General features: G+C 39.6%; 1 protein-coding gene across 1 annotated transcript; it reads right to left on the minus strand.

The window, feature by feature from the left end:
- Positions 1–420: 420 nt before the first annotated feature.
- On the minus strand, positions 421–21557 carry dhx40 (DEAH (Asp-Glu-Ala-His) box polypeptide 40). The gene is made up of 16 exons (XM_083549622.1): positions 21056–21557; positions 12610–12755; positions 12391–12510; positions 12015–12242; positions 11839–11905; positions 7188–7319; positions 6301–6400; positions 6059–6145; positions 5775–5957; positions 5603–5683; positions 4784–4941; positions 4567–4681; positions 4367–4475; positions 1520–1684; positions 1206–1434; positions 421–674 (listed from the first exon to the last, which is right to left on the minus strand). Exons 1-16 carry the CDS (start codon positions 21228–21230, stop codon positions 556–558), a joined length of 2214 nt encoding a protein of 737 aa, XP_083405748.1. The 5' UTR covers positions 21231–21557; the 3' UTR covers positions 421–555.
- Positions 21558–25734: the final 4177 nt, after the last annotated feature.

Consider the following 25734-nt stretch of genomic DNA (forward strand, 5'->3'; position numbering starts at 1 on the left):
CTCATCGACCCAAAAAATAGCACACAGAAGCTCCAGCATCTCAGCCTGCATTTAGACGGTTGTTCTGTAACAGGGGGGAGTGGTGGCTCCAGCGGTTAAGGCGCTGGGTTGCCGATCGGAAGGTCTGGGGTTCGAGCCCCGGTATCGCCAGGCTGCCACTCTTGGGCCCTTGAGCAAGGCCCTTAACCCTCTATGCTCCGGGAGGTCCCTTACGAGGGAAATATGAAGGTCCGTGACGTCGGAGTGATGTGGGGCCGCCTTCCCGTGGGCTCACCACCTGCAGGAGGGACCGTAAGGGACGGTGCTGTGAGGATTGGGCAGCAGTCGAAGGCGGGGTATGCCTGCTTAGACTGCTGCCCCCGCGACCCGAATTACGGATAGCGGGAGAAAAAATGAAATAATATACTTGTATACAAGTAGTATTTATAATCATTTATATTTATTGCAAAAATCTATATATTTTGAATCTCACAGTGATCTTTTTTAGGAAAAAAATATATATATACTGTATATTGTAAATCCATTTTCTTTTCTAAAAATATGAACATTCGCCTTTCAGGAATGTTTTGTCTGGAGTCGATTTTGTTTTCTTTGTAAATATCGAGCACGGGCCTCTGTGATGGAGCTTTCATCGTTTCTCTTCTCGACCTTTTTCAGAGCATCCTCAAAGCCATCTGTGAAATGAATCAGCACACAGCAGCACATGGTTAACAGAAAGTAACTGTACACTACTTGTCTTGCACTTATATATAAAACTATGTAAGAATTAGTTTACATTATATGGACAAAAGTATTTGAACAGCTGACAATTGCACCCACATATGCTTCTTTTTCTAAATTTGTCACAAAGCTGGAAGCACACAATTGTGTAGGATGTCTTTGTACTCTTTGTAGCTAGGAGGCCTAAACATGCAAAAGCATGGGGATTCTGTTTTACACCAAGTGAACTTAAGATCTTCCACTCCATCTTAGCAAATCATGGATTTATCGAGTCTCCTGCACTAAGCCTTGATCTTAAATCCTCTGAAAATCTTTGTGGTGAACACCAACTGAACCACATGCCTCCATCAGTTCCTGAGCTCACTAACGTAATGCTCCTGTAGCTTGAGAGCCTTTCCAGAGGAGTAGAGGTTATCATACACATATAGGTGTGATAGTCAGGTGTCCACAAACATTTGGCCCTATTTTGTTTCTGCATAGCATACCCGCTTGTTTTTGTGCTGCTCTTTTCTTTTCCCACCGTTCCATTTCCTCATCGGTTACTTCCTCCCTAGCGACGCTGCTCAAATCGTAAACGTCGATTTCGTGCAGCTTTGGCAGCAGGTCCTTTACCCAGTCATATCGGATTGGGCATATAGTTCTCACGTAAACCCGTGATGTGACCAAGACATCGTGGAAAATGATCCAGTCTAGCTGTGTCTCCTGCCCAAAAAGCTAAAAAAAAGACATAAATGCACTATTTTCTTGTTCAAACAGAATAATTTACAGCTTTCGAAGTCGGTTTAGTGAAATTTCTTACACATGATGATGGATGAATATGAACTGTAGAGCCGTGGCCATCCATAGTACAGAAAGCCTTTCCAACAGATCTCCTTGCCACGTTTGTAAAATAACCCTGGCAGAGACACTGCCTCAGAAGTTCACTGTTGTTGCCTGTGAATGTCTCGTGTGGAAAATCCTTTTGCTAATAAAAAAAAAAAAGAAAGAAAGAAAACATGAAATCTTGTGACAATGTATGAACTAAGCATACCTTCTGAAGAAATTATATTATTATGGAGCCTGACAAGTAAAATCAAGGCGTAGATTGACTTTCACACTTCACAAAACAGAAAACAATCACAAAGCAATTAGCATTTGCTGAAGGATGTGAGAAAGGATGAGGCTGACGTCAGACTTAAAAAAAAAAAAAAAAAATTCCACTTCTGCATGGAATATAAAACCCTAACAAAGTAAAACACACATTGAAATTACAGAACTCAACAAACCACAGCGCAAACAGTATCAGTGCTAAATAAATATGAAAAGTAACCTTAAGAAGCTTCGAGTCAGCTTGTATTTTCAGATATCTCATCCTACAATTCGTCAATGCAGAAAGGCAGACCTTCACATACTTTCACATTATGCTGACTTTTTAGACTCATTAATATCTAATAAATCAGTACCATGTCAGGTTGAAAAACAATAAAAAAAAAAGTTGACTCTTTTCCCAATGACATCTTGTCCTGACTTTTTTGATTTCTCCGATAACACAGCATTTAGAAAATTATTGAAAATTGCACTTATATTACCATTTGTTTAACACATTTATAGATACAGTGCCTGTGAAAAGTTTGTAAATAAACAGGCTTTTATCATTTTTAAGAGACGCATACATCTTTTTGTTTATATGTAACAAACTATGTAATTTAACTGTATAAAAATGTACATTGACCAAACAAACATCTAAATGTATGCATGTAGAACTTGATATTCATCGGAAAAATCCTTTCTGAGGAGTTCAATTGGATTTAGTTGTGGTGACTGGGCAGGCCATTCCATGATAGATAGCACTCCAGCTGACTGTTTGCTCCCTAAACAATGCTAACAGAGCTTGGACGTATGCTTTGGGTCATTTTCTTGTTGTATGGTGAAGATGGTTCCGATTATCCGCAGTCCAGACGGAAATGCATGGTGTTGAACTATGGAATGGTAGCCATGGTGGTTTAGTATTACTACCACTGCTAAATAATTCTAAAACTACCCAAACCATTTAGCTTCCACCTCCAAGCTGGACTGTAGATTAGAGGCAGTCTGCCACTTTTCTCTATAAGTTCTTCTGTTAGAGCCAAAAATGACCAATTTGGAATTATGTGTATAAACAACACCAGTCACAGACTCAACTCAAGGCTGGAATGGGCTACAAGAACATCAGTTTTGTTGCCTTTGCCATATGTTTTGGGTCATTGTCATGCTGGAAGACCCATCAAACGACCCATCTTCAGTGTTCTGGCTGAGGCCAGAAGGTTCTCATCCAAGATTCTAAAGTGCATGGCCCCATTCATGTGGGTGTTGGTGAAGTCTTTCTGTACCCTTAGCAAATAAACAGCACCAAAGCAGATGATGTTTCCTTCTCCATGTTTGACAGTGGGGATGGTGTTCTTGGGGTCATATTCTGAATTTCTCTGCCTAAAAACACAGTGACTCGAGTTGATGCCAAAGAGCTTAATATTGGTCTTATCTGACCACCTCACTTTCTCCCAAGCCTTTTTTTTTTATCATTCAGGAGTTCATTGGCAAACTTCAGACAGGCCTGTTCATGTGCATTCTTGAGCAGAGAGACCTTGGTGTGTTACTAATGGTTTTCTTGGTGACTGTGGTCCCAGCTCCCTTGAGATCATTAACAAGCTCCTTCAGTGTAATTCTGGGCTGATGACACATATTTCTCAGAATCATCTTTACCCCATGAGGTGAGATTTTGCATGGAGCTTCAGAGCGAGGGCGACTGACTTATCTTGTTTTTCTTCTTTTTTCAAATTATCGCACCAATAGTGGTCTCTTTCTCACAAAGCTTCTTGCTGATGGTCTTGTAGCCCATTCCAGCCTTGTGCAGGTCTACAATCTTGTCCCTGACGTCCTTTGACAGCTCTTTGGTCTTGCCCATGGTGGTTGAGGGGTTTGAATGGAAGAGGTTGATTCTGTGAATGGTGTGTTTTATACACATAATGAGATGATATAAGTAGATATTTCTTAAAGGGACAGGACTAATTTGGGTGTGTGGGAGTCAGAATTCTTGTTGGTTGGTTGGGGATCAAATACCTATTTTACTCGAACAAATACAAATTAATTCATATATAATGTTAACTTTTAAAAACAATTCTGAATTTCTTTTAATATTATTTCTTTCTCTGTTAAAATAAACCTACCATAAACATTATAAACTGTTCATTTCTTTGTAAGGGGGTAAATTTACAAAATCAGCACGGGATCAAATAATTATTTCCCCCATTGTACCCAGTTTGTTTTATATAAATGAATATGTATATGTTTTAAAAACCATAAAAGACTAGCTGTATCCAATCTTTTGACAGGCCCTATACATTTAACAAGTTACTTCCTGTTGTTCACTTACATTACAGCAGCTATAAACACTACCCTCCCCTACCCCCTAACCCTTCTCTCTCTTTAAATTTCAGCTTTACCTAGAATTATTGCACAATTGTGACATTGGAGACTCCTTCCACAGACCACAAAAAAAAAACGATTTCACACATTTTCAAAATAAAATTAGGTGGAACAGCTACCATATAAGTACCATATATGTCCTTACAAGTGTATGTTCCTACAACAGAAACAATAATGTATTTTCTTTTTGCCATTAACAGAATACCTGTTTCAGACGGAGAAGTATTTCCCTGAGTTGAGTTTCGACACTAAAGGCTGACTTGAGAGCCCGCCAATGGATCCAGTGGTCTTTACTCCATTTAGATGGATTTTCGCTGTAAACAGAGAGGCAGAGATGGTGGTGATCAATAATCCAGCACTTTACAAGTTGCGATCAAAACACATGGTTAGAGAAAAGCAACCAACCTTGCTCGACATTTCTCAAAGATGCAGAGCAGCATAAGGAAATCATTACAGCTACCTGCACTAGCTGCTAGCTCGCTGTGCATTAGATCAGCCTCCTTTAGTTTTTCCGGGTGACCTTTATAGATAAAACATCAAATTTAGTGTACTTTCATTTATTAAAAAAAAAAAAAAAAAAAAAAAAAAGAACAGTTGTCTTTCCTGGTGCTGAAATTGCTACCTGGTCGGATGAAGATGTTTTCCACTGACAGCATGGCTGCCACGGGAAGCATGACCTCTTCACAGCCAACAGCAGCAGATCTGAGCAGAGCACGAGTGAGGCCGGGAGGAAGAGGAAACTCTATCATCAGCCTTCCCAGACTGGTCACATTACCCTTCCTTTATAAATCATAAAAGAGTGACACACACACAATTAGGCTGCTTGCACACTCAGCATATTTATTTTCCCTTCGGAATTTCAAGCACCTTCTGGCTCATGTAAAATACATAGTTACTAAAATGTTCATGCCAGTCCTGGCTACCGTCAGCTACATAATTACAATAGTGTACAATCTAAATGTGTTGCATCATCAGTTATATTAATGAAATAAATATGACTGAGATTGTTTGCCTTCACTGCAGCTGTAGTGTCCTGCCACAGTGAGGTCGGATGTTACTTCACATACTGGTAGATGTCCCAAAAAATAGGCCAATAAGTTATGCTGCAACTTTGGAATTTTGACAATGAGACAACTCCGATTTACTATATATATTCAAAAACAATGTTTTTCCACATTTTTCTTTCCAGTTTTTATTTAGTTGGAAGGTAAAAACGCTCACTCAGCACTTTTCTGAAACGTGATGAATGACAATCACCCCCACCTTCCCCACCACCCTAACTGCCACCACTGGCCCCTTTCAACCAGGCGCATGATATATTTATGTTACATTTCTTACACACAATTATGAGATTACTCTAATGTTGAGCGCATAACAATAACTAATAGCACATGCATGCCACCTACGAAGCATCAGTAAGAAGCTTAAGAACAAAACCAACCTGTCAATTGCATCAAACTGGTAAAGCTTCTTCAATGCGTCCAGGATAAACCTCTCTTCCGGATGGTCTAGGTAGGGAAACCTGCACACGGAGTGACAGAGAAACACTGTAAACATTCCCGCAGACGATTACAAGCTTCATTAAAACCTTAAAAGCCGAAAGTGAACACAACCTTATGACATCATGAACTCCGAGACACTTGAGGGTAAGGATAACAGAAGTGAGACTAGTTCTTTGTATCTCTGGAACTGTATATTCAGGCATACATTTCTCCCAAAATTCCTTATTGTAGATTCTGAAGCACTTTCCTGGTGCAGTCCTACCAGATCTGCCTGCTCGTTGCTGGGCCTCACTTCTGCACAATAAAAAACATCAAATAGTTTTTTTTTTTTTTCTTTTCAAATCCGTTACATAAAACAGCAATAGAACTCGATGTGCTTTAGTCTGGAACATTACTTTGATATTGGCACCACATCAAGGATGTCCAGGCCAACTCGTGAGTTATGATTCAACTGTTTCACGAATCCACTATCCACGATATACCTTAAAAATAATACAGAAAATTACAGTAGCATGTTAGACAGAATTCACACGATTACTTTCCCAATCCGATTTTTATATCTGCACGCACTGCAATATTATAACAACTTTCTGGAGATCGCACATCTCACGTTTTACCCTGTTTTACACTGATTCACCTGACTCCGTTAATTGTGAGCGATGTTGCTGCAATGTTGGTTGCCACTACGCACTTCCTCACACCCGCAGGAGCGGGCTGAAATATCTGCCTTTGCTGATCTGTAAGCCCAAAAAAACAATTAAGCACATGGAATTATAATTTCTGTGGCCATGACTACATACAGGCATTACTTTACATGCTACATGATACAATGCTCATACCTAGAACATGTTCGACACAATCATGAAATCATAGATCTGACAGTTTGATACAGAAATCCAATGTGGAAACAAGATGGTTTTCAGTGCACATTCAGCATCTCAGATGCAAAAAAAAAAAAAAAAGGAGCCCAACAACCTATTTTACATACTAAAACTTCTTGATCTCCTTGTTGTTCAAGTTTGGATTCCAGTTTGAATTATACGTTTTAAAGACTAAGACAAATTTATATTCCAGAAGAGCTAACATGATATTCCATGGAATATAATGGAAGAATACTGGATAAGCATGTTTTGTTTCTGACCATCCCTTCATTAGATGTTACGTGTAGAAGACATGCAATATAATACTGTATGTGAACAAGACTGCTCAGCTGTGTGTATAGTTAAGTAGAACCACAGGCAGGAGAGATCAAGTTTCTGTTAGGTGAAATTTCACTGGTGGGATCGTCACACACTTGAGGATAAACTGTGTCCTATAGTAAACACTGTTTTATGTTAACATTCAGTGCATTCAAAGCATGAAACGGTGAAACAGACTGAAAAGTGTGTCCGAATCCAATCCAATCCAAACCCACTTTAATGTGCTGGCCACGTATTGTTCAGAATGAGATCTGTGCATGTTTAAAACGTTACGCTCTTAAACAACCACATTAAAGATAAACAGGGACGAGCAGATGGAGAATACCTGTCGGCATGGATCCATACAAAGGCAGAATAAGAAGGCCTTCGACTGTTTTATCATTCACATCATAACGATAGTCTATGGACTCTGCCTTTTCAAACAGCATGTCACAGGCTTTCTCGATCTCAGACTGACCTGAAAGAACAAGAAAGTCAACCAAAAAAAGATGATGTCTGTAATAAAAACAAATGCAATCGTCAATGAGGACATTCTTAGAGCTTATTAAAAAATTATTTGTGAAATTGATCTACACACCTGGGCAAAAAAAAACCCACTAAAAAAATTGCAAAGCATTAGGCTTTAATGGTCTTAAAAACAAACAATTGATCAAGAAATTTGAAGATTAAACTAACAGTTAAAATAACTTCACAAATAAATTGATTTCCTACTAATTTTGTTAACCGTTGAAGCATTGTGGGTAAAGTAGCAGACACAAAAGTCTATATTGTTCTATTTATTGACGATAACTTTAAACATCAACATTACATCAAACTATATCAGACTATATACCGTAAGTAAATTTATATACAGTGCTGTGAAAAAGTATTTGCCTCTTCCAGACTTTCTATTTTGTTGCATATTTGTCACACTTTAATTCAGATCATCAAGCAAATGTTTATATTACACAAAGGTAACCTGAGTAAATACAAAATGCAGTTTTTAAATGATGATTTCATTTATTAAGGGGGAAAAAAAAAGCTGTCCAAACCTGCCTGGCTTTATGTGAACATTTTCCCAGGTACTTCATTCTAGCCTGACCCACCTGGACAACGCCGACACTTATGCCAGGATGTTGTTTGTTGATTTCAGCTCAGCTTTTAAGACGGTTAGCCCCTCCAAGCTAAGCTTGACATCAGCACACATCTCTGCAACTGAACCCTGGACTTCCTTACGAACAGACCACAGTCTGTCCGACTAAACTCCGTCACCTCCTCCAGTCTCACCCTCAGCAGTGGGGTTATTGTCTCCTCTTCTCTACTCTCTTTTCACCTATGACTGCATACCTGCCTATGCCTCAGACAACATCGTTAATTTTGGTAGGCCTGATCAGAGGTAACAAGATGACGGTACAGGGTGGAGATCCGGCACCTAGTAGCATGGTGTGAGGACAATACCCTGACACTCAACACCAAGAAGACAAAAGAAATCGCTGTGGCTTATAGACGAGCCGTCAATCACACTCACGCTCCCATTCACATTAACGGAGCTGCTGTTGAGCGTGTAACCAGCTTTAAGTTCCTTGGAGTCCACATCTCTGAGGATCTTACCTAGTCTCTTAACTCTTCTATCATGATCAGGAAGGCACAACGGCGCCTGTTTTTTCTGAGGAGACTAAAAAAGTCCCGTCTGTGCTACAGGATACTGGAGAACGTTTACCGCTGTGCCATTGAAAGCATCCTCACTAACTGTATCTCAGTGTGGTACAGCAGCTGCACTGCTTCGGACCGTAAAGCCCTTCAGAGGGGGGGGGTGAAAACTGCCCAACGTGTCATCGGCACTCAGCTTCCCACATGGGAGAACATTTACAGTAAACGTTGTCTTCATAGGAGTTGGGGCATAATCAAAGATACCTCTCACCCCAACCATGGACTATTCACCCTTCTCCCATCTGGCAGACGCTTCAGGTGCCTCAGAGCCGCACAAACAGACTGAAGAATAGCTTCTTTGTACTGAACAGCTGATTCAATACTGCATTGTCACTTTCTGTGTATTTCGTACTGCTTATCCACTACACATTTCACTGTACACTCTACCCATATTTATACTGTATATACTGTATCATACATACTGTGCATAATCTCGGCACAGTGTTTTGTATATTACTATATACACTATATATTATTACCTACTGCACTCTTCTGTACATTAATCACCCTCATCCCTGTATATACGGACCTCATACCTTATCTAGCTACTGTTATTTATTGCAAATAAGCCACTTATGCACTTCTGGTTAGATGCTAACTGCATTTCATTGGCTCTGTACATGTACACTTGCACAATGACAAAGTTGAATCTAATCTAATCTGATCTGGAATCTAATAACAGGTTGGGCCACCCTTGGTGGCAACAAGTGCAATTAAGCATTTGGAACAACTGGTCTTTTACATCACTGTCGAGAAATTTTGGCCCAATGTTCTTTGCAGAATTGTTTCAATTCAACCACATTAGGTTGTTTTCGAGCATAAACGGACTGTTTAAGTTTATGCCACAGCATCTCAATCGGATTTCAGTACGGACTTTGACTCCAAAACCTTAATTTTGTTTAATTTGAGCAGTTTAGAAGTGGACTTGCTGGTGTGTTTCAGACCTGCTGAGATTGAACTTAAGGTCATGAGCTGATGAACCAGACGTTCTCCTTCAGGAATTTCTGGTAGAGTGCAGAATTTACGATCCCATCAATTGCAATTGCAAGGCAAGTCGTCCAAGACCTGAAGGTGCAAGGCAGCCTCAGACCACTCAGACTACCACCATGTCTGACTGTTGGTATAATGCTCTTTTTATTTGTGTTAGTTTTACGCCAGATCTAATGGGATGCACACTTTCCAAAAAAGCTGAACATTTGCCTCTTTAGTCAATAGAATATTTGCCCAAAAGTCTTGGGGGTAATCAAGATGTTTTTTGGAAAATGTGAGACGTCTCTTTGTTTTCTTTTTGGTCAGCAGTAGCTTTCACTTTGGAACTCTCCCAGTTTCTCCATTCAAGGTTTCATGTGTTCTCCATTTATGGGTAATGGCTCTCAGCATAGTTTTCTGCAGTCCCAAAACCTTTGTAATAGGATTGTAAACCTTTCTAGACTTATACATGGCAATTACTTTGTTTCTCATCTGTTCTTGAATTAGTTTACGTCAGCGGTCCCCAACCTATTTTGCGCCATGGACCGGTTTAATGTCAGACAATATTTTCACGGACCGGCCTTTAAGGTGTGGCAGATAAATACAAAATAAAATGATACGACCGGGAAAAAAACTGATATTTTCTAAACAAAATAATAAACGTGAATCCACTGTGTTGTTTTTTTGTTTTTTTTGCTCGCTTGGGGGTTTCAATCTAGCGGTAATGTATTATGTGTTAGCAGCCGGAGCAGCCCCTTTAGTAAGGTAGTGGATGGAGTTCAGACATGTGACCGAGGCATCATGACATACATAAAAAGTCACTCATAGACAGATGTGGTGGAGAGAATCCGGTAATTCCCCCCCCCCAAAAAAATTAAATAATTCAGAATCAGATAATAAAAAAACGGAAAAAATGTAAGTTATGTATTCTTTTTGTGCGGCCCGGTACCAATTGACCCACGGACCGGTGCTGGACCGCAGCCCGGGAGTTGGGGACCACTGCTTTACGTCATGACATGATGGTTTTTTTTTTCTTTCTTTTAGCATGCTTCACTTCAATCCTCTTTTGCACAGTACTGTATAATCAGAGTATTCTGTAGGTTTACTGGTCTGTGATTAAAGGGTATCTGCAAGAGTGAAAGGGAAAATTTATAGGACTGTGGTAAGACCTGCAGTGTTGTATGGTTTAGAGACAGTGGCATTGAGTAAAAGGATGGAGGTAGGAGAGCTGAAGATGTTGAGATTTTCATTGGGAGTGACGACGATAGACAAGATTAGAAACGAGTTTATTAAAGGGACCGCCCTTTGGAGACAAAGTGAGAGAGGCTCAATTAAGATGGTTTGGACATGTGCAGAGGGACATGGGGTATATCGGTAGGAAGACCAAGGAGGAGGTTTATGGATGTGGTGAGGGAAGACATGCAAGTAGTTGGGTTGAAAGAGGCAGATGTAGAGGACAGGGGGGTATGGAGACGGATGACCCGCTGTGGCGACCCCTAATGGGAGCAGCCGAAAGAAGAAAAAGTAGGTTTATTGATCGGCCCTATTTTTTAAAAATTTTTTTTGGTTATGCATATTTGTCCCACAGTGTCTTGTGTTGTCTGTCTGCACTGGGTTGCACTCGATGCACTTATGTAGCTTTTATGTTGTGTGATGTAGCTCTGTGTTGTTTAATGTGGCACCAGGGTTCTGGAGGAATGTTGTCTCATTTTCACTGTTTACTGTTTTAGCTATATATGGTAGAAATATATGATAGAAATGACAATAAAAGCTTCTTGACTTGACTTCCTGACTTTTTCAAGTAATTTCTTGATCCAACAGATTTGGCAGTAATCAGGCCTGAGAGTAGGAAGTAAAATTTTACTCAGCTTTCCAAAGAAAAAAGTGATTAATCAAAGTTCAGTTTTGATTTAAAAAGTACATTTTTATGTAGGGCCAGGTAGGTGTGTACAGCTTTTTATTTCCCTTACTAAATGAAATCATCATTTAAAACCTGCATTTTGTTGCATGTATTTACTTGAGATATCGCTGGGTAATATTTGCATTTACTTGATCTCATTTAAGTGTGACAAATATGCAAAAAAAAAATTAATTAATGAAACAAACTTTTTGACAACATTATACATGTTTCCTGGTTTCTGATTTTCCCCAAACAATTCACTGCATTAAAAGTAAATGAGCAAAAGGTCTCATGAGTGCATTTGTTTTATTCTTGCTCATTTTTCCAATCAATGATATATTGTAAAGAACATGAAAAGCCTCATATTTTTCCTAAAAACATACAACTAAAATATGAAATATCTAAAACCCATGTTTACCAGTCAGGAAGACCAGAATGTCACCAGACACTTCATTAGTATGAACTTCTAAAGCCACCTTCACCACCTTGAGAAAAAAACGATAAACCATGAAGCACTTTCTTTATCTTAGCAGAAATCTAATTTTTTTTTAAGCTTTTAAGTAAAAAAAAAAAAAAAAAAAGGCTCTAACTTACTGCTTTCACATATGCAGAACCATCTTTTTCCTTTGGTCCAATCAAATTGCAGAACAGTTCTTTCACAGGGTAGGTTCTTCCCGGAATCACAAATACAGGCGAACCATTTAAAAATCCACTCAGCTTATCTGTTTCCAGAGTGGCAGACATCACTACCACTTTCAGAGGAAGCGTGCGGCCATGGGAGCCTCGAGACGGAGTCTTCTTCAGTAATCCCAGCAAAATATCCTGTGAGGAAACAATGGTGTGAGGACTATAAACACACACGGCAGGGCACATGCTGGCCAGAGTTTTATAGAAGTCAAGTTAACTGGGAAAGAGAATATGATAAAGTTGGAGGGAAAAAAAACGAGCATTTATGAATGAATGATGATACCGTGTTGAGGCTTCTCTCATGAACTTCATCAAGGATCACAACACTGTACTGCGTTAAACTTGAGTCTGTAAGGATTTCCCTCAGCATACAGCCATCTGTCATGTACTTAATCAAAGTGTCCTAAGTGCAAAAAAAGCACAATCAATTCAAAATAAAGAATTGTACAAGCTACAGACTTATAGATATGCTTTAAGCGCTTAGAACCCTTTTGTTACTTACCTTTGTAGTGCAGTCGTCAAATCGCACCTGATAACCAACCTGGTGCCCTAAACTGACCTCCATCTCCTGAGAAACTCTCTGAGCGACGGTGATGGCTGCCACTCTTCTCGGCTGTGTGACACCGATTTTTCCATTTTGACAGAAACCTGCAAATAGATTTAAACAAATATATTTATTTAATCAAATATTTCCTGAACATTCGTATTGAAGGGCAAGAGTCTTCTTTTATACCATGTATAATGCAAAATGAAATAAAGAGACATTTTAATATATAGAAGATTATGAAGATTTTATTCACGTGCTCAACAATTCACAAAGAAATATTCTTAAATAAATTAGGTGCTGACTCTAATGCTTATTATATTACAATTAGTGTCTGTCGAAAGTTTGAAAAATCTTGTTTTTGAGAGACAAATAAATGTTCCTTTTAGTTTATAAGCAACAAACTTGGTCATGTAATTGGTATTAAATCTAATCAAACTGTCCAATTAGACAATAACAATAGGTCTTTGGATGAAATACATGTACCTTTGTCAACCCAGCCATTAGGAAGGCACAAGCTGGTGCACGCTTAGTGCCGGTCCCAAGCCCGGATAAATGGGTAGGGTTGTGTTAGTAAGGGCATCCAGCGTAAAACATGTGCCAAATCGAATATGTGGATCACGAATAAGAATTTCATACCGGATCGGTCGAGGCCCAGGTTACCAACGACCACTACAGGTATTTTTAGCCAACACGGTGTACGGGTGGAAATTGGGCTACTGTTGGCCAAAGGAGTAGAAGGAGAGGAGGAAGACGTCTACAGAGATGCCAGGGAAAGGAGAAGTGGAGGAGAGTGGAGGTTCGGGTTGGTACATTAAATGTTGGTACTATGACTGGTAAAGGGAAAGAGTTAGCTGATATGATGGAGAGGAGAAAGGTAGACATGTTGTGTGTTCAGGAGACTAAATGAAGCTGAAAGTTGAAGGGGTAATGATAAATGTCATCAGTGCCTATGCTTCACAAGTGGGTTGTGAGATGGAGGAGAAGAAAGAATTCCGGGGTGAGTTAGATGGAGTGGTAGAAGGTGAACGATTGGTGATTGGGGCAGACTTTAATGGGCATGTAGGTGAAGAGAACAGAGGTGATGAGGAGGTTATGGGTAGGTATGGCCTTAAGGAGAGGAATGTGGAAGGGAAGATGGTGATAGATTTTGCTAAAAGGATGGAAATTGCAGTGATGAACACTTACTTTAAGAAGAAGGAGGAGCATAGGGTGACGTATAAGAGTGGAGGAAGGTGCACACAGGTGGACTATGTTCTATGTAGGAGATGCAACCTGAAGGAAATTGGAGACTGTAAGGTGTTGGCAGGGGACAGTGTAGCTGGACAGCATCAGGTGCTGATCTGTAGGATGGTTTTAGAGGTGAAGAAAAATAGGAGGAGAGTGAGGACTGAAAGAAGAATGGTGGAAACTGAAGGAGGAAGACTGTAGTATGAGATTCAGGGAAGAGGTCAGACAGGGGCTCGGTGGTGGTAAAGAGGTGCTGAATCAATGGGCAACTGCTGCAGAAGTGATAAGTGAGACAGCTAAAAAGGTACTTAGTGTGACATCTGGAAATAGAAAGGAAGACAAAGAGATGAGGTGGTGGAATGAGGAAGTGCAGGAGAGCATAAGGAGAAAGGATCAGCAGACAAATGAGAAAAGGCAGGAGTACAAGAAGATGCAGCAGCAGGTAAAGAGGGATGTGGCAAAAGACAAGGAAAGGCATATGAGGAGCTGTATGATGGAGAAGAAGTGTGCTGTTACTGATCCTTAAGAATAAGGGAGATGTGCAGACCTGCAATAACTACAGGGGAATAAAGTTAATCAGTCACACCATGAAGTTATTGGAAAGAGTAGTGGAAGTCAGACTGAGAGAAGAGGTGACCATCTGTAAGAAACAGTATGGTTTTATGCTGAGGAAAAGCACCACAGATGCATTACATGTTTTAAGAATGTTGTTGGAGAAGTATAGAGAAGGTCAGAAGGAGTTGCATTGTGTATTTGTGGATTTAGAGAAAGAGTATGACAGGGTGCAGAGAGAGGAATTTTGGTATTGTATGAGAAAGTCAGGTGTGTCAGAGAAGTATGTGAGGGTGATGGAGGACATGTATGAGAACAGTGTGACAGCAGTGAAATTTGCAGTAGAAACGACAGTCTGGTTCAAGGTAGAGGTTGGACTGCATCAAGGATCGGCTCTGAGCCCTTCCTGTTTGCAGTGGTGAAGGACAGGTTGACGGGTGAGGTCAGACAGGCATGTGTCTGGACTATGATGTCTGCAGATGGTATTGTGATTTGTGGTGAGAGTAGGGAGCAGGTTGAAAAGAGACTGGAGAGGTGAAGATATGCGTTTTAGCAAAGGGGAGGGGTGTGGTTGCAGGGATAAGGGGTGGAGAAGGTGGAGGAGTTCAGGTTCCTGGGGACAACAGTGCAAAGTAACGGAAAGTGTGTTAGAGAAGTGAAGAGTGCAGGCAGATTGGAGTGGGTGGAGTGATTTGTGATTGAAGGGTATCTGAAAGAGTAAAAGAGAAGGTCAAGAGTCAAGTCAAGAAGCTTTTATTGTCATTTCAACCATATATAGCTGATGCAGTACACAGTAAAATGAAACAACCTTCCTCCTGAACCCTGGTGCTACATAAAACAACATAGAGCTACATCACATGAAACACAGGGCTAAGGACTAGTAAGTGTTCTCACCACATAAAGTGCAAACAGTGCAAAGACAACACAAGACAGTTTAAGACAAATACACAAAACACAAAATAGTGCCAACCTGTTGCATATTGCGCACTGCGGTGTGTAAAAGAGTAAAGTGAACATTGTAATTAAACAAAAATGTAAACAAATGTGTTCTTTCGTTTGGTCAACGTTCAGAGACAGGTTCTTCGCTCCACACCAGGCTGTTAACCGTCACAGCTGCTGTCTGTATGCTGACTCCTCGTTTTTGCTGATGGGACCCACCACGGTCGTGGAGGTAGCAGAGCTGAAGATGTTGAGGTTTTTGTTGGGAGTGCCGAGGATGGACAGGATTAGAAATGAGTTTATAAGAGGGACAGCGCATGTAGTACGTTTTGAAGACAAGGTGAGGGAGGCGAGATTGAGATGGTTTGGACATGTGCAGAGGAGGTACATGGGTTATATCAGTAGGAGAATGCTGAGGATGGAGCCGCCAGGTGGGAGGAAAAAAATAAGGCCAAGAAGAAGGCTTACGGATGTGGTGAGGGAAAACATGCAGGTAGTTGGTTTGAAAGAGGCAGATGTAGAGGACAGGGGGGGTATGGAGACAGATGATCCACTGTGGTGACCCCTAATGGGACATCTAGCTATGTCATATTCCATTTCACAACTTTCTGTTTATACTTGGAGAACATGCTAACTCATTAAATACATGTATGTTGATGCCTTTTTCACCACACTATACCTGGCCCTCACCAAAAAAAAAAAAAGAGACATCAAATTTGATTCGTAGGGTTATCATTCATTAACAATCATTCCTCAGCATCTAATCAGGAAGCTAAACCTGCTGGGCCTCAACACCTCCTGCTACAACTGGATCCTGGGCCTTTTGACTGAGAGACATTAGGCAGTCTGGATTGAGAACAGCACCTCCAGCACTACCACACTGCATACTGCCCCCCTCAGGGCTGTGTGCTCAGTCTCTTGCTGTTCTTGCTGCTGAGTCATGACTGTGTAGCAATGCACAGCTTGAATCACATCAAGTTCGCTGATGGCTGTGGTCGGTCTCACCGGCAAGAACATCAAGTCAGCATACAGAAAGGAAGGGCAGAGGTTAATGGACTGGTGTAAAGCCAACAATCTGTCTCTGAAGGTGAAAAAGAAAAGAAAAGAAAAAAAAAAAAAAAAAAAAAAAAGACGGTTTGTTGACACTCCCTTCCGAACATAACGACTCCTCCATGAAAATCTACTAGAACACCAAATTAATCACGAGAGGAAGTCTTTTAGCTGAAAGTTGGGAGAAACTAACTGGCCTTGTTCAAGGGTCCAAGAGAGGCAGCTTGGTGATTCTAGGTCTTGGACTTCCGACATTCCCAGAGCCTTAACCACTGAGCTACCACTTCCCCTAACCACCCCTAAAAGACTGTGTTTCCAAATTTTTGACAGGCTCTGGGTCTTTTGACACAAAATTAAAGGTTTTTTTTGTGTAAACAAGAATCATAATAACAAATCTTTAAAAAAACAAACAAGTTACAATAAACTGTAAATCCAGTCTATTATTTGTGTGTCCTCTGTAGACACCTAACCATCGCAGCCATATGTACTTTTCTTAACGTCCTATTCCCACTTGAAGCAATAATACCAGAGGTGGATGAAGTACGCAATCCGTGTACCGTATTTTTCGGACTAAAAGCCGCTACTTTTTTCCCATGTTTTGAACCCCACGGCTTATTTATGAATTTTGTCTGGGTTTTTCCCGGTTTCACAAACTTCAAGCCAAAAAACTGAACCCCATAACATTAGACCAATGAAATTTCCGAACAGAAACAAAAAAACGCAACTCACCTGTGTTCTGAGCTGCACGGCATCGGGAAAAATTTTTTTTTTTTTTTTTTAAACGCACAACAATGCCAAAAGATAAACTCTCGAGAGAAATAGTTGTGAAACGCGTTGAGTCTGGGTGAAGGGAGAGCTCACTAACTCCAGTTACAACAGAAATCATATAAGCACACACAGGTTTCCAAATCTCGTGCTTTTTTATTTTTCTTGGCAACAGCGTTACGTCAAAGAAACTTAGAAATGAGCATCAGAAAATAATAAGGACATATTCCTCGGTCTTCACACATGCAGTAATAGCGGAAAAATGCAGCGGCAGGCTATTCCCAAAATGCCGCTCTGCTCCTAAAGGAAGCGCAACATATTTCACCCGTTACACAGTGTAACAGACACTGTCTTTCATTAAAGCCCGTGTAAAGTTCATTAGTTTCAATGAAACTGCGGCTTATAGACAGGTTCGGTAAAATATAAATCTTTGTGAAATTCAGTGGGTGCGCTTTATAGTCCGGAAATTACGGTACCTGAGTAAAAGTAGAGATACACTCGGTCAAATATTACTCCAGTAAAAGTGCTCCCTTACCCTTTCACTTGAGTAAAACTACAAAAGTATTTGCCTTCAAACTTACTTAAGTATCCAAAGTACTTTGATTCATTATGGCTATAATGTTCCTATTACCATTTCTGTCACAAGACTCTGCTTAATCAACTCAGTTTATGTGAAAAGACTCTGTTACTCTCAGCCCACCGATCTATTAATAGAATGATATTAATAAGTCAAACACCAATTGATACCTATTACAATTATCATGAGCCCAAAATATTTTCAACTATTAAACAAAGAAATATCACACAAATAAGGCCACGGGTGCTGTGGCGAGTTAGTCAGGAGTTTCTTTTATCATTTCCTTCCACCATTCCTTTTAAAATGTTCTGCATGCTGTTGAACTGATGCTGAACTGTAAAATTCAGCATCACAATAAAAAAAAAAACCCACTGTATAACATACAGTAGGTTTACTGGCGGTGCTAGTTTGTGTTTTTGTGTATCTGTCCCACACTGTCTTATGTTGTCTGTTTGCACTAGCTTGCACACAACGCACTTGGTGAGGACAACTTACTTTAGTCCTAAACTCTGTGTTCTTGTAGCTGTATGCTGTTTTATGTAACACCAGGGTTCTGGAGAAAAGTTTTCTCATTTCACGGTCAGCTATATATGGTTAAAATGACAATAAAAGCTTCTTGACTCTTGAAGCAGAAGTTGAAAAAGGAACGAATGATTTCGCAAAATGAAGTTGAGTAAAAAAAAGTAAGATATTTGACTTTGAAATGTAGTGAAGTTCAAGTATACCAAAATGGAAATACTTATTAAGTACAGATTTGTGAAAAAGCTACGTAAGTGCAGTAACAAATTACATTTTCTTTGTTACTCTCCACCACTGAACAATACCATTCTGACGCAAGAGTGAGTGGGTGAAGATGTCTGGGGTGCATCTGGTGGCAAAGTGGTATGGAGGAAGATACATTTATTTGGTCTCAGGCATACTTAAAAATACATTTTCAAGAAAAGCTACACATCGTGAGGAGAGGTCGGCCAACCCTGAAGCTAGCTAGCCTGTCTCAGCCCGGGAAAGGGTTCGTTCGCCACTTCCAGACCAGTGAATACGAGCGGTACCACTGGAATACAGCCTCTGAGGAGCAGTGCACATTATGAGTCTGCATCTCTGGTGAGTAGATTGTATTTTATTTACATTTTTATGTTTTTGTCATTTAATTAAACAAATATTGATTCTGAACTGCTCCAGATGATGTAGGTGGCACAGTTGTGGTTGTAGTGTAGAGGTTTGGAGTCTTAACTGGGTTTCTTGCTTTAGTAAAATGTAAAAATCTCTCTCTCTCTCTCTCTCTCTCTGTAATGCCACGCTTTGTTAATTGCGTGTTTGTATAGTATTGATGGTTTCTATAATTGCGACGTGATAGTGGTAGTATTAAGAGGTGGATTAAGTCAAGTAAGTCCCCACTGAAGGCCCAGGTACCAAATGCTTTGCCCGCCACTGATGTATAGTACCAGTCAAAAGATAAGACACACCTTCTCCTTCAGTGGTCTTTCTTAATTTTTAATTATATTCAAAATTAAACATTAATAAGATGCAGATGACACCACCGTGGTCAGCCAGATCAGCAACAACAGGGCCTACAGGGAAGAGATCAGAAGCCTGACAGCGTGGTGTGCCATCAACAACCTGACCCTCAACGAAGACTGAACAGCAGATCGTGGACTTTCCGGATTCTAACAGCAGGAGACATTTCCCAGTCTACATTAATGGAATTGTGGTAGAGAGGGTCTCCAGCTTTAAGTTCTTGGGAATTCAAATCTCTGATGATCTGCCCTTGCACCAGAACACTTCAGCTCTATTTAGGAAGGCACAACAACGCCTTACTTCTTGAGGAGTCTTAAGAATTTGTCCTCGGGGAAGTTTTAACCGCTGCATCCTGACCAACTCATCACTGTATGGAACGGAGCCTCCACTGTGTATGAACTTAAAGCCCTGCAAAGGGTGGTCAAAATTGCCCAACAATCACTGGCACCCAACTACCCTCCATTGAGCACCTTCACCACAGCAGATGTCTGCGCAGAGCTCACATCATCATCAGAGACTCTTCACATCCACGTCACAAACTGTTTAACCTCCTTCCATCAAGAAAGAATACAGAACATACGCACCACAACAAGCAGGTTCAGGGACAGCTTTTTTTTTCCATCCACCATCACACTACTAAACTCTACACTACACTATTAGATCACTGTATTAACACTGTATATAACCTCTGTACAATTATACATACAAGATACATATTACAGATTGTATTCTTTATACCATTCTCTAAACATATTGTGCCTTACATACATCTGCACTTTTTATGTGAATCTATATATACACAGTACTGTACATCCTGCCTAATATTTCACATATATATATATATATATATATATATATATATATATATATATATATATATATATATATACCATCTAATAATTAAGATATCCAACCTATGAAAGAACATGTATGGCATTATGTAGTAAACCAAAATGTGTTAATAAACCCAGAATCTGTTTGATATTTTAGATTCTTCAAATGGGAAAGTACAAGTTTCCTCTGATCTAATGTCCATTTCTTGGCCCAAGCAAGTCCCTTCTGCTTGCTGTCCCTCCGAAGAAATGTTTCCTTCAACACAAACCGACCATTAAGCCTGACTCATGCAGAACGGTGGATGCTGAAATATTTCTGCCAAGTGAACTTCAAGAAACATTTACTTAAATCGGCAGTTTCTAAGGCTGGTAATTCTAATAAACGAATCCTCTGCAGCAGAGGTAGCTCTCAGTCTTTCTTTCCTTGCACGGACATCATGAGAGCCTGTTTCATCATAACGTTTCATGGTTTTGGAGTCTGGGGGATACATTTAATGTTCTGAAGACCCTTTCGGTTAACTGACCTTAATTTCTTAAAGATATTATGCACTGCCTATTTTCTTTACTTAACTGAGTGTTTCTTGCCATAATTTGGATTTGTGCAGTTGTTATAGTAGCACAAGTAGTTCTATTGACTCTTTACACACTCTTTCCTCTGCACAAGACAAGTGATGGTCTAAAGTACATTAGAAAGGCAAGAAATGTCTTGAACTGATTTTGAACTCTGTGAATTGTAAACCACTCCTGCTGCCTACCTCATGAATCTGATAAGAGAATGCCATGAGTGTGCCAAGCTTTTCACACAGTGTGTACAATGTTGAAAATAATGAAAATATAAGGGGGGAAAGGAGCAAATGTGCGCATAATTCTGAATGGTCCAACATATAATTATTCTAGTTTCTTTTATTTTTGAAACAGAAGTGCACTTGGTGCTGCAGCTTACCGGCTTTGTACAGGTACTGCGGCAGCTGCGTGGTTTTCCCGCTTCCGGTTTCACCAGTTACAACCAGGAACTGGTTTTCCTTTACAGCTTCTATTAGTTTGTGTCTGTGCTGATAAATGGGAAGGTGTTTGGACTCGGAGTGTTCTGTCCATTTGGACTCCTTCTCCTTTGACATGCTGTATCTGAGACAAGCAAATGATCATGTGTTCATATGCTCCAGAAACTACAGGAATTTAGACAAAAAAAAAACCGTGGTCCTCTTTAGTACTGATTGTGGTTTGACAACAATTATGGGTGATATTTACTAAAATATATATAAAACAAGCCGCACTGAATACAATAATAAACACCGCTTTTACAAATGCTGTTCTCTTTCCGGCATCATGTACGCATTCGTACTACATCATCAAATTCGGGCTGGTGCGTCGACACGGTCCACGCCACTGCCATCTACTGGACTGGAGGAATGGACCAAACAACATAGAGAAAATAAAACCTGCATTTGGTGTGCAGCTGCACAACTGAACATTATTGTGGTTTTCTGGTCAATCATTCATCAATGCTTTTTTAATGTTCACATGAAACATTGAAATAAATTAAAGGTTGCTAATATTACAAGCATACGGCTGTATAGCTTATAGGTTGAATAGCTGTATTATCTCATAAGTTATATAACATCAGTTAACAGGCCAGCCATTCATCAACGCTTTATTTAAGATTGATTGGACAATGATCTTGGCATGGATGTTGGCATCAGATGGGCTTGTTTGAAAATTTTATAAAATGTTCGTCTCCTTCGAACACTCTCTAAATCAGAGATGCCCAAATTAGCGCCTGTGTGCCAAAGCTGGCTCATGGAGACCTTTGATTTGGCCCATGCCATACAGTATATGAGTAGATGAAAAAGCGATTTAACATTTGTTTTATTTTTAAACTGTAAAAATTGTAAATTGAAAATAAATTAGGAGAATCTAAGTGGGTAAGTCAAAAGTTTAATGTTGGTTTCAACATCTGCTCATTTGAACTGGAGAGCAGATGCCCTTTCGAGGCAAGGGCCGAGGCCTGGGGAATGAAGGCTTCACCCCGAGGTGGTGGAGCAGATTTGGCAGCGATATTACAGAGCCCACGTGGATCTGTTTGCGAGGCGTTCCCAAAGCTTTTTCGACGCAGCTCTCGTTCCCTCAGGGAACTAAAGTTACAAAAGTAACCTAGTGAGGATCCTCTGTCAATTGGTATATTTAACTGCATCACCAGACTGAGCTTTACCACTGAAGTCATCATCTTTCCGAGGCTAGCAAAGAAAATAGAAAAATAAATATTGCAAGAAAGTCCTTTCGTAACTTTTGTACATCATTACTAAGATGTAATTTAAACGAAATTGAAAATATGGAAGAAAATAAAATATTACACGGCACGTATACAGTATTTGTTATATGGACAATCAGCTCTGTGTACTGGTCAGCCCTGCTCTGTAATTTACTGTGCTAGTGTTATTATTGTGCTGTGTTAGGTCTTAGTTTCTACTTAATTAACCCTATGTCATATCATGTAGCACATTACATTCACATTTACTGCATTTGGCAGACACCCTTATCCAGAGCGATCTACATGTATCTAACACTAACACAATTGAGCAGATGAAGGTTAAGGGCCTTTAGTGGCAGCTTGTCAACTGTGACCAACATCTTAACCACTGAGCTACCACTTCCATACCATTTCCAGCACTTTAGTCCTGGAGGAACATTGTTTCGTTTCATTGTGTACTATGGTGTAACAGTACACGTATTCGTACCGAAATCTTTCAGTTCAGGGCTCTCTGTTTGGTACACATGTACATGTGTGTACTGAATTCAATCGTTTTAACTTGCGGAACATAGTAAAAATCTGAGTTCCCACAGGTAGGTGGTAAGTGGGGACCGAGAGTTTGTTTATTTTACACCTCGCACTTTGAGTGCATTTTTTATTATTATAGTTAAACTTGAAAACATACACAATGCCAGCAGTATAAAAAAGAAACTAGCGTTAGCGCAGTGTCACTGTGGTCACTCAGTCCGTATTATCCAAATAGGGTCTAAAAATTTAACTATTTGTTAAATAAACAAGTAAATGATTTAATATTTTTTCCCCCTTTATTTAATTTTATTTAATCAATTTAATTTGTGCCAATTTAATTTATTACTCAATTTAATCAATATAATAAAAAGTGCATTGCATTCATTTGAGTTATTCTATTTTTAAAGGAACCGTAAATCTTTATCCCTATTGCGTACTGTACATTTTCACCTTGTATATGGTGGACATTCAAACACTTTACCTGGCTTTAAAAAAAAGCATGTGCTGTTATCCACTCCAACAAGGCTAGTTATTTTTTTAGATAAAGAGATTGTGGCAAGCAAAGTTACTATTTCCACTCAAGTTTATTATGTCCCCAAGAGTTTTAAGCCACTTATCCTACAGCAGTTTGTTTACAATGCTTACAATATTTTCATCCTTTTTTATCTGGATAGAGTTGTATTTAACGTTGGGGAACACCCACTAACTAAGTCAGCTCATGTTATTACTTATATTAGATAAACTGTTCTCTTATCAGCCTTCATGAAACAAAAAGACAATAAAATGCAGCTTGTCATACTACTAATACTTGAAAAAAGTCTTGAAAACTTTTGCACTACACAGAAAGATCCGTTTCTTTCATTACTTAGTGGTGTGTCCATCGTGGCCTCATTCAAAAATTTATTTTGAATATTTCCCCTTTTTGCTCTTACAGCTAGATTCCGACTTTCTTTACATTTCCAGGCATTGGGCTGATGTTGGAACATCCTGTCTCTTATGCCAAAAATGCACAGTCAGCCACAGAAAGTTCCTGTCCATTTTAAAGTAAAACAGGGTCAGAGAAAACAGGCATAGCATATCCTTATCTAATGCCTACACAAGCTCAAAAGTAAGAGGGAATGAGCGAGTAAGCGATTTCTTAATTACATCTATTTGCCCACAAACTGTATTGCAAGAATGAAAGCTGTATAAAAATAAAACCAGGCCAAGGATATATAGAAAACATAATCAACGAAAAAGCTGAATAACGTGCCCTCTGTGAAGAAGATTCCATCTGAGTTTATCATGTGGGTCAGGACTGGGTGTGGCTCGACAATCGTTAAGCACAAAACCAAGACCCCCCCAGAGTGTGGCTTACAAGAGGTGTTTTAGAAGCTCCTTAAAGAAGAATCTAAAAAAGTCCTCAGTACTGCTGCTTAAATGCTATAATAACATTATTTTAATATTAAATATTTTACCTTATTAGCCACAGTGTGTATGTACAAAACAATTAGTCTGGGAAAAAGCAGTTGGCGAGTAAACTTAATCAAGAGGCAAGGGTTAAAAATGTAATTAAACATTAATCAAAACATTAATTATACGTGTTTGCAGAAAAAGAGTGTCTATTGATCGCCGCTTGGAATGGGGAGACTTTACCTCCACAATATTCTCCCAGAATGTAATATTTATTTTGTGAACCAGATCTTCAAAAAAACGCTTAATTCATCACTCAACAATCTCCATATTCAATTCAATTCATTTTTACTTGTATAGTGCTTTCAACAATGGACTCAGTCTCAAAGTAGTTTTACACAGATAAAGCAGTTATAAAGTTGTATACAAATCTTTTTTCGTTTAGTGCCTATAAGTTTGATTTTTATACTTGTAAGTTTATTCCTAATGAGCGAGCCAGTGGCGACTATGGCGAGGAAAAACTCCCTGAGATGGCATGAGGAACAAACCTTGAGAGGAACCAGATTTCCATTCATTATAGTTCATCGTTGTTAAGGTGTGCGGCTTAAATGGAAAAATGTTCATGCAAACTGTTTTCCTGATCCATTGTAGTAGACTTTTTATAATAATTACAGTCCAAATTTATCCTCAAATCCAGTTCTTGAGTTGCTCAGTAACTTCATAGATCTTTATACTGTTGAGGTGGAACCATCCCCAGCTGCATCAACTCCATCCAGAGGTAGGGCATCCATATCCGTGTGTGTGAGCTGTTTTTTATACAGATAATCCAAGTATGATTTCTAACTTTAATTTAAATAATTATTTTTTTTTGAACGACTGTCACACATAGACTAGAACAGTGGTTCTTAACCTTGTTGGAGGTACTGACCCCCACCAGTTTCATATGCGCATCCACCGAACCCTTCTTAAGCGGGGCGTGTCATCACGAATCATATGAGTCGGGTGTGTGTCTTGACCTCCGCCGAACCCCTGAGACTGACTCACCGAACCCCTGGGGTTCGATCGAACCCAGGTTAAGAACCACTGCACTAGAACTAACACCACCTAACCAGCAAAATTGGTCAATTCACATGATCTTAGCTACATGGCAAGTTTATTTAATAGAGAAAATTAACAAATCCCGTCACCAACCACGGTGTCGCTCTCACCTAAATTTCTCACTTTGTGTGAAATTGTGTGCCTCTCTTCGGAGAGTGGAGGCGACAGTTCCCAAAGGTTGTTGCAGGTATATGCATTATAATCCACATTACAGTCAGTGGTTGATCCTCTAAATGAGCTATTTTGTAGTTTATTTTTGTATTTCTGTTGATATTATTTGCTCTCGGTCTTCTAAAAGTGTTAACACCTTGTACAAATGATCCACGTTCTTCTTTAAGTGTATATTTGTAACAACT

The sequence above is a fragment of the Silurus aristotelis genome (genome assembly GCF_946808225.1).
Source record: "Silurus aristotelis genome assembly, chromosome: 8".
Taxonomy (NCBI): Eukaryota; Metazoa; Chordata; class Actinopteri; order Siluriformes; family Siluridae; genus Silurus; species Silurus aristotelis.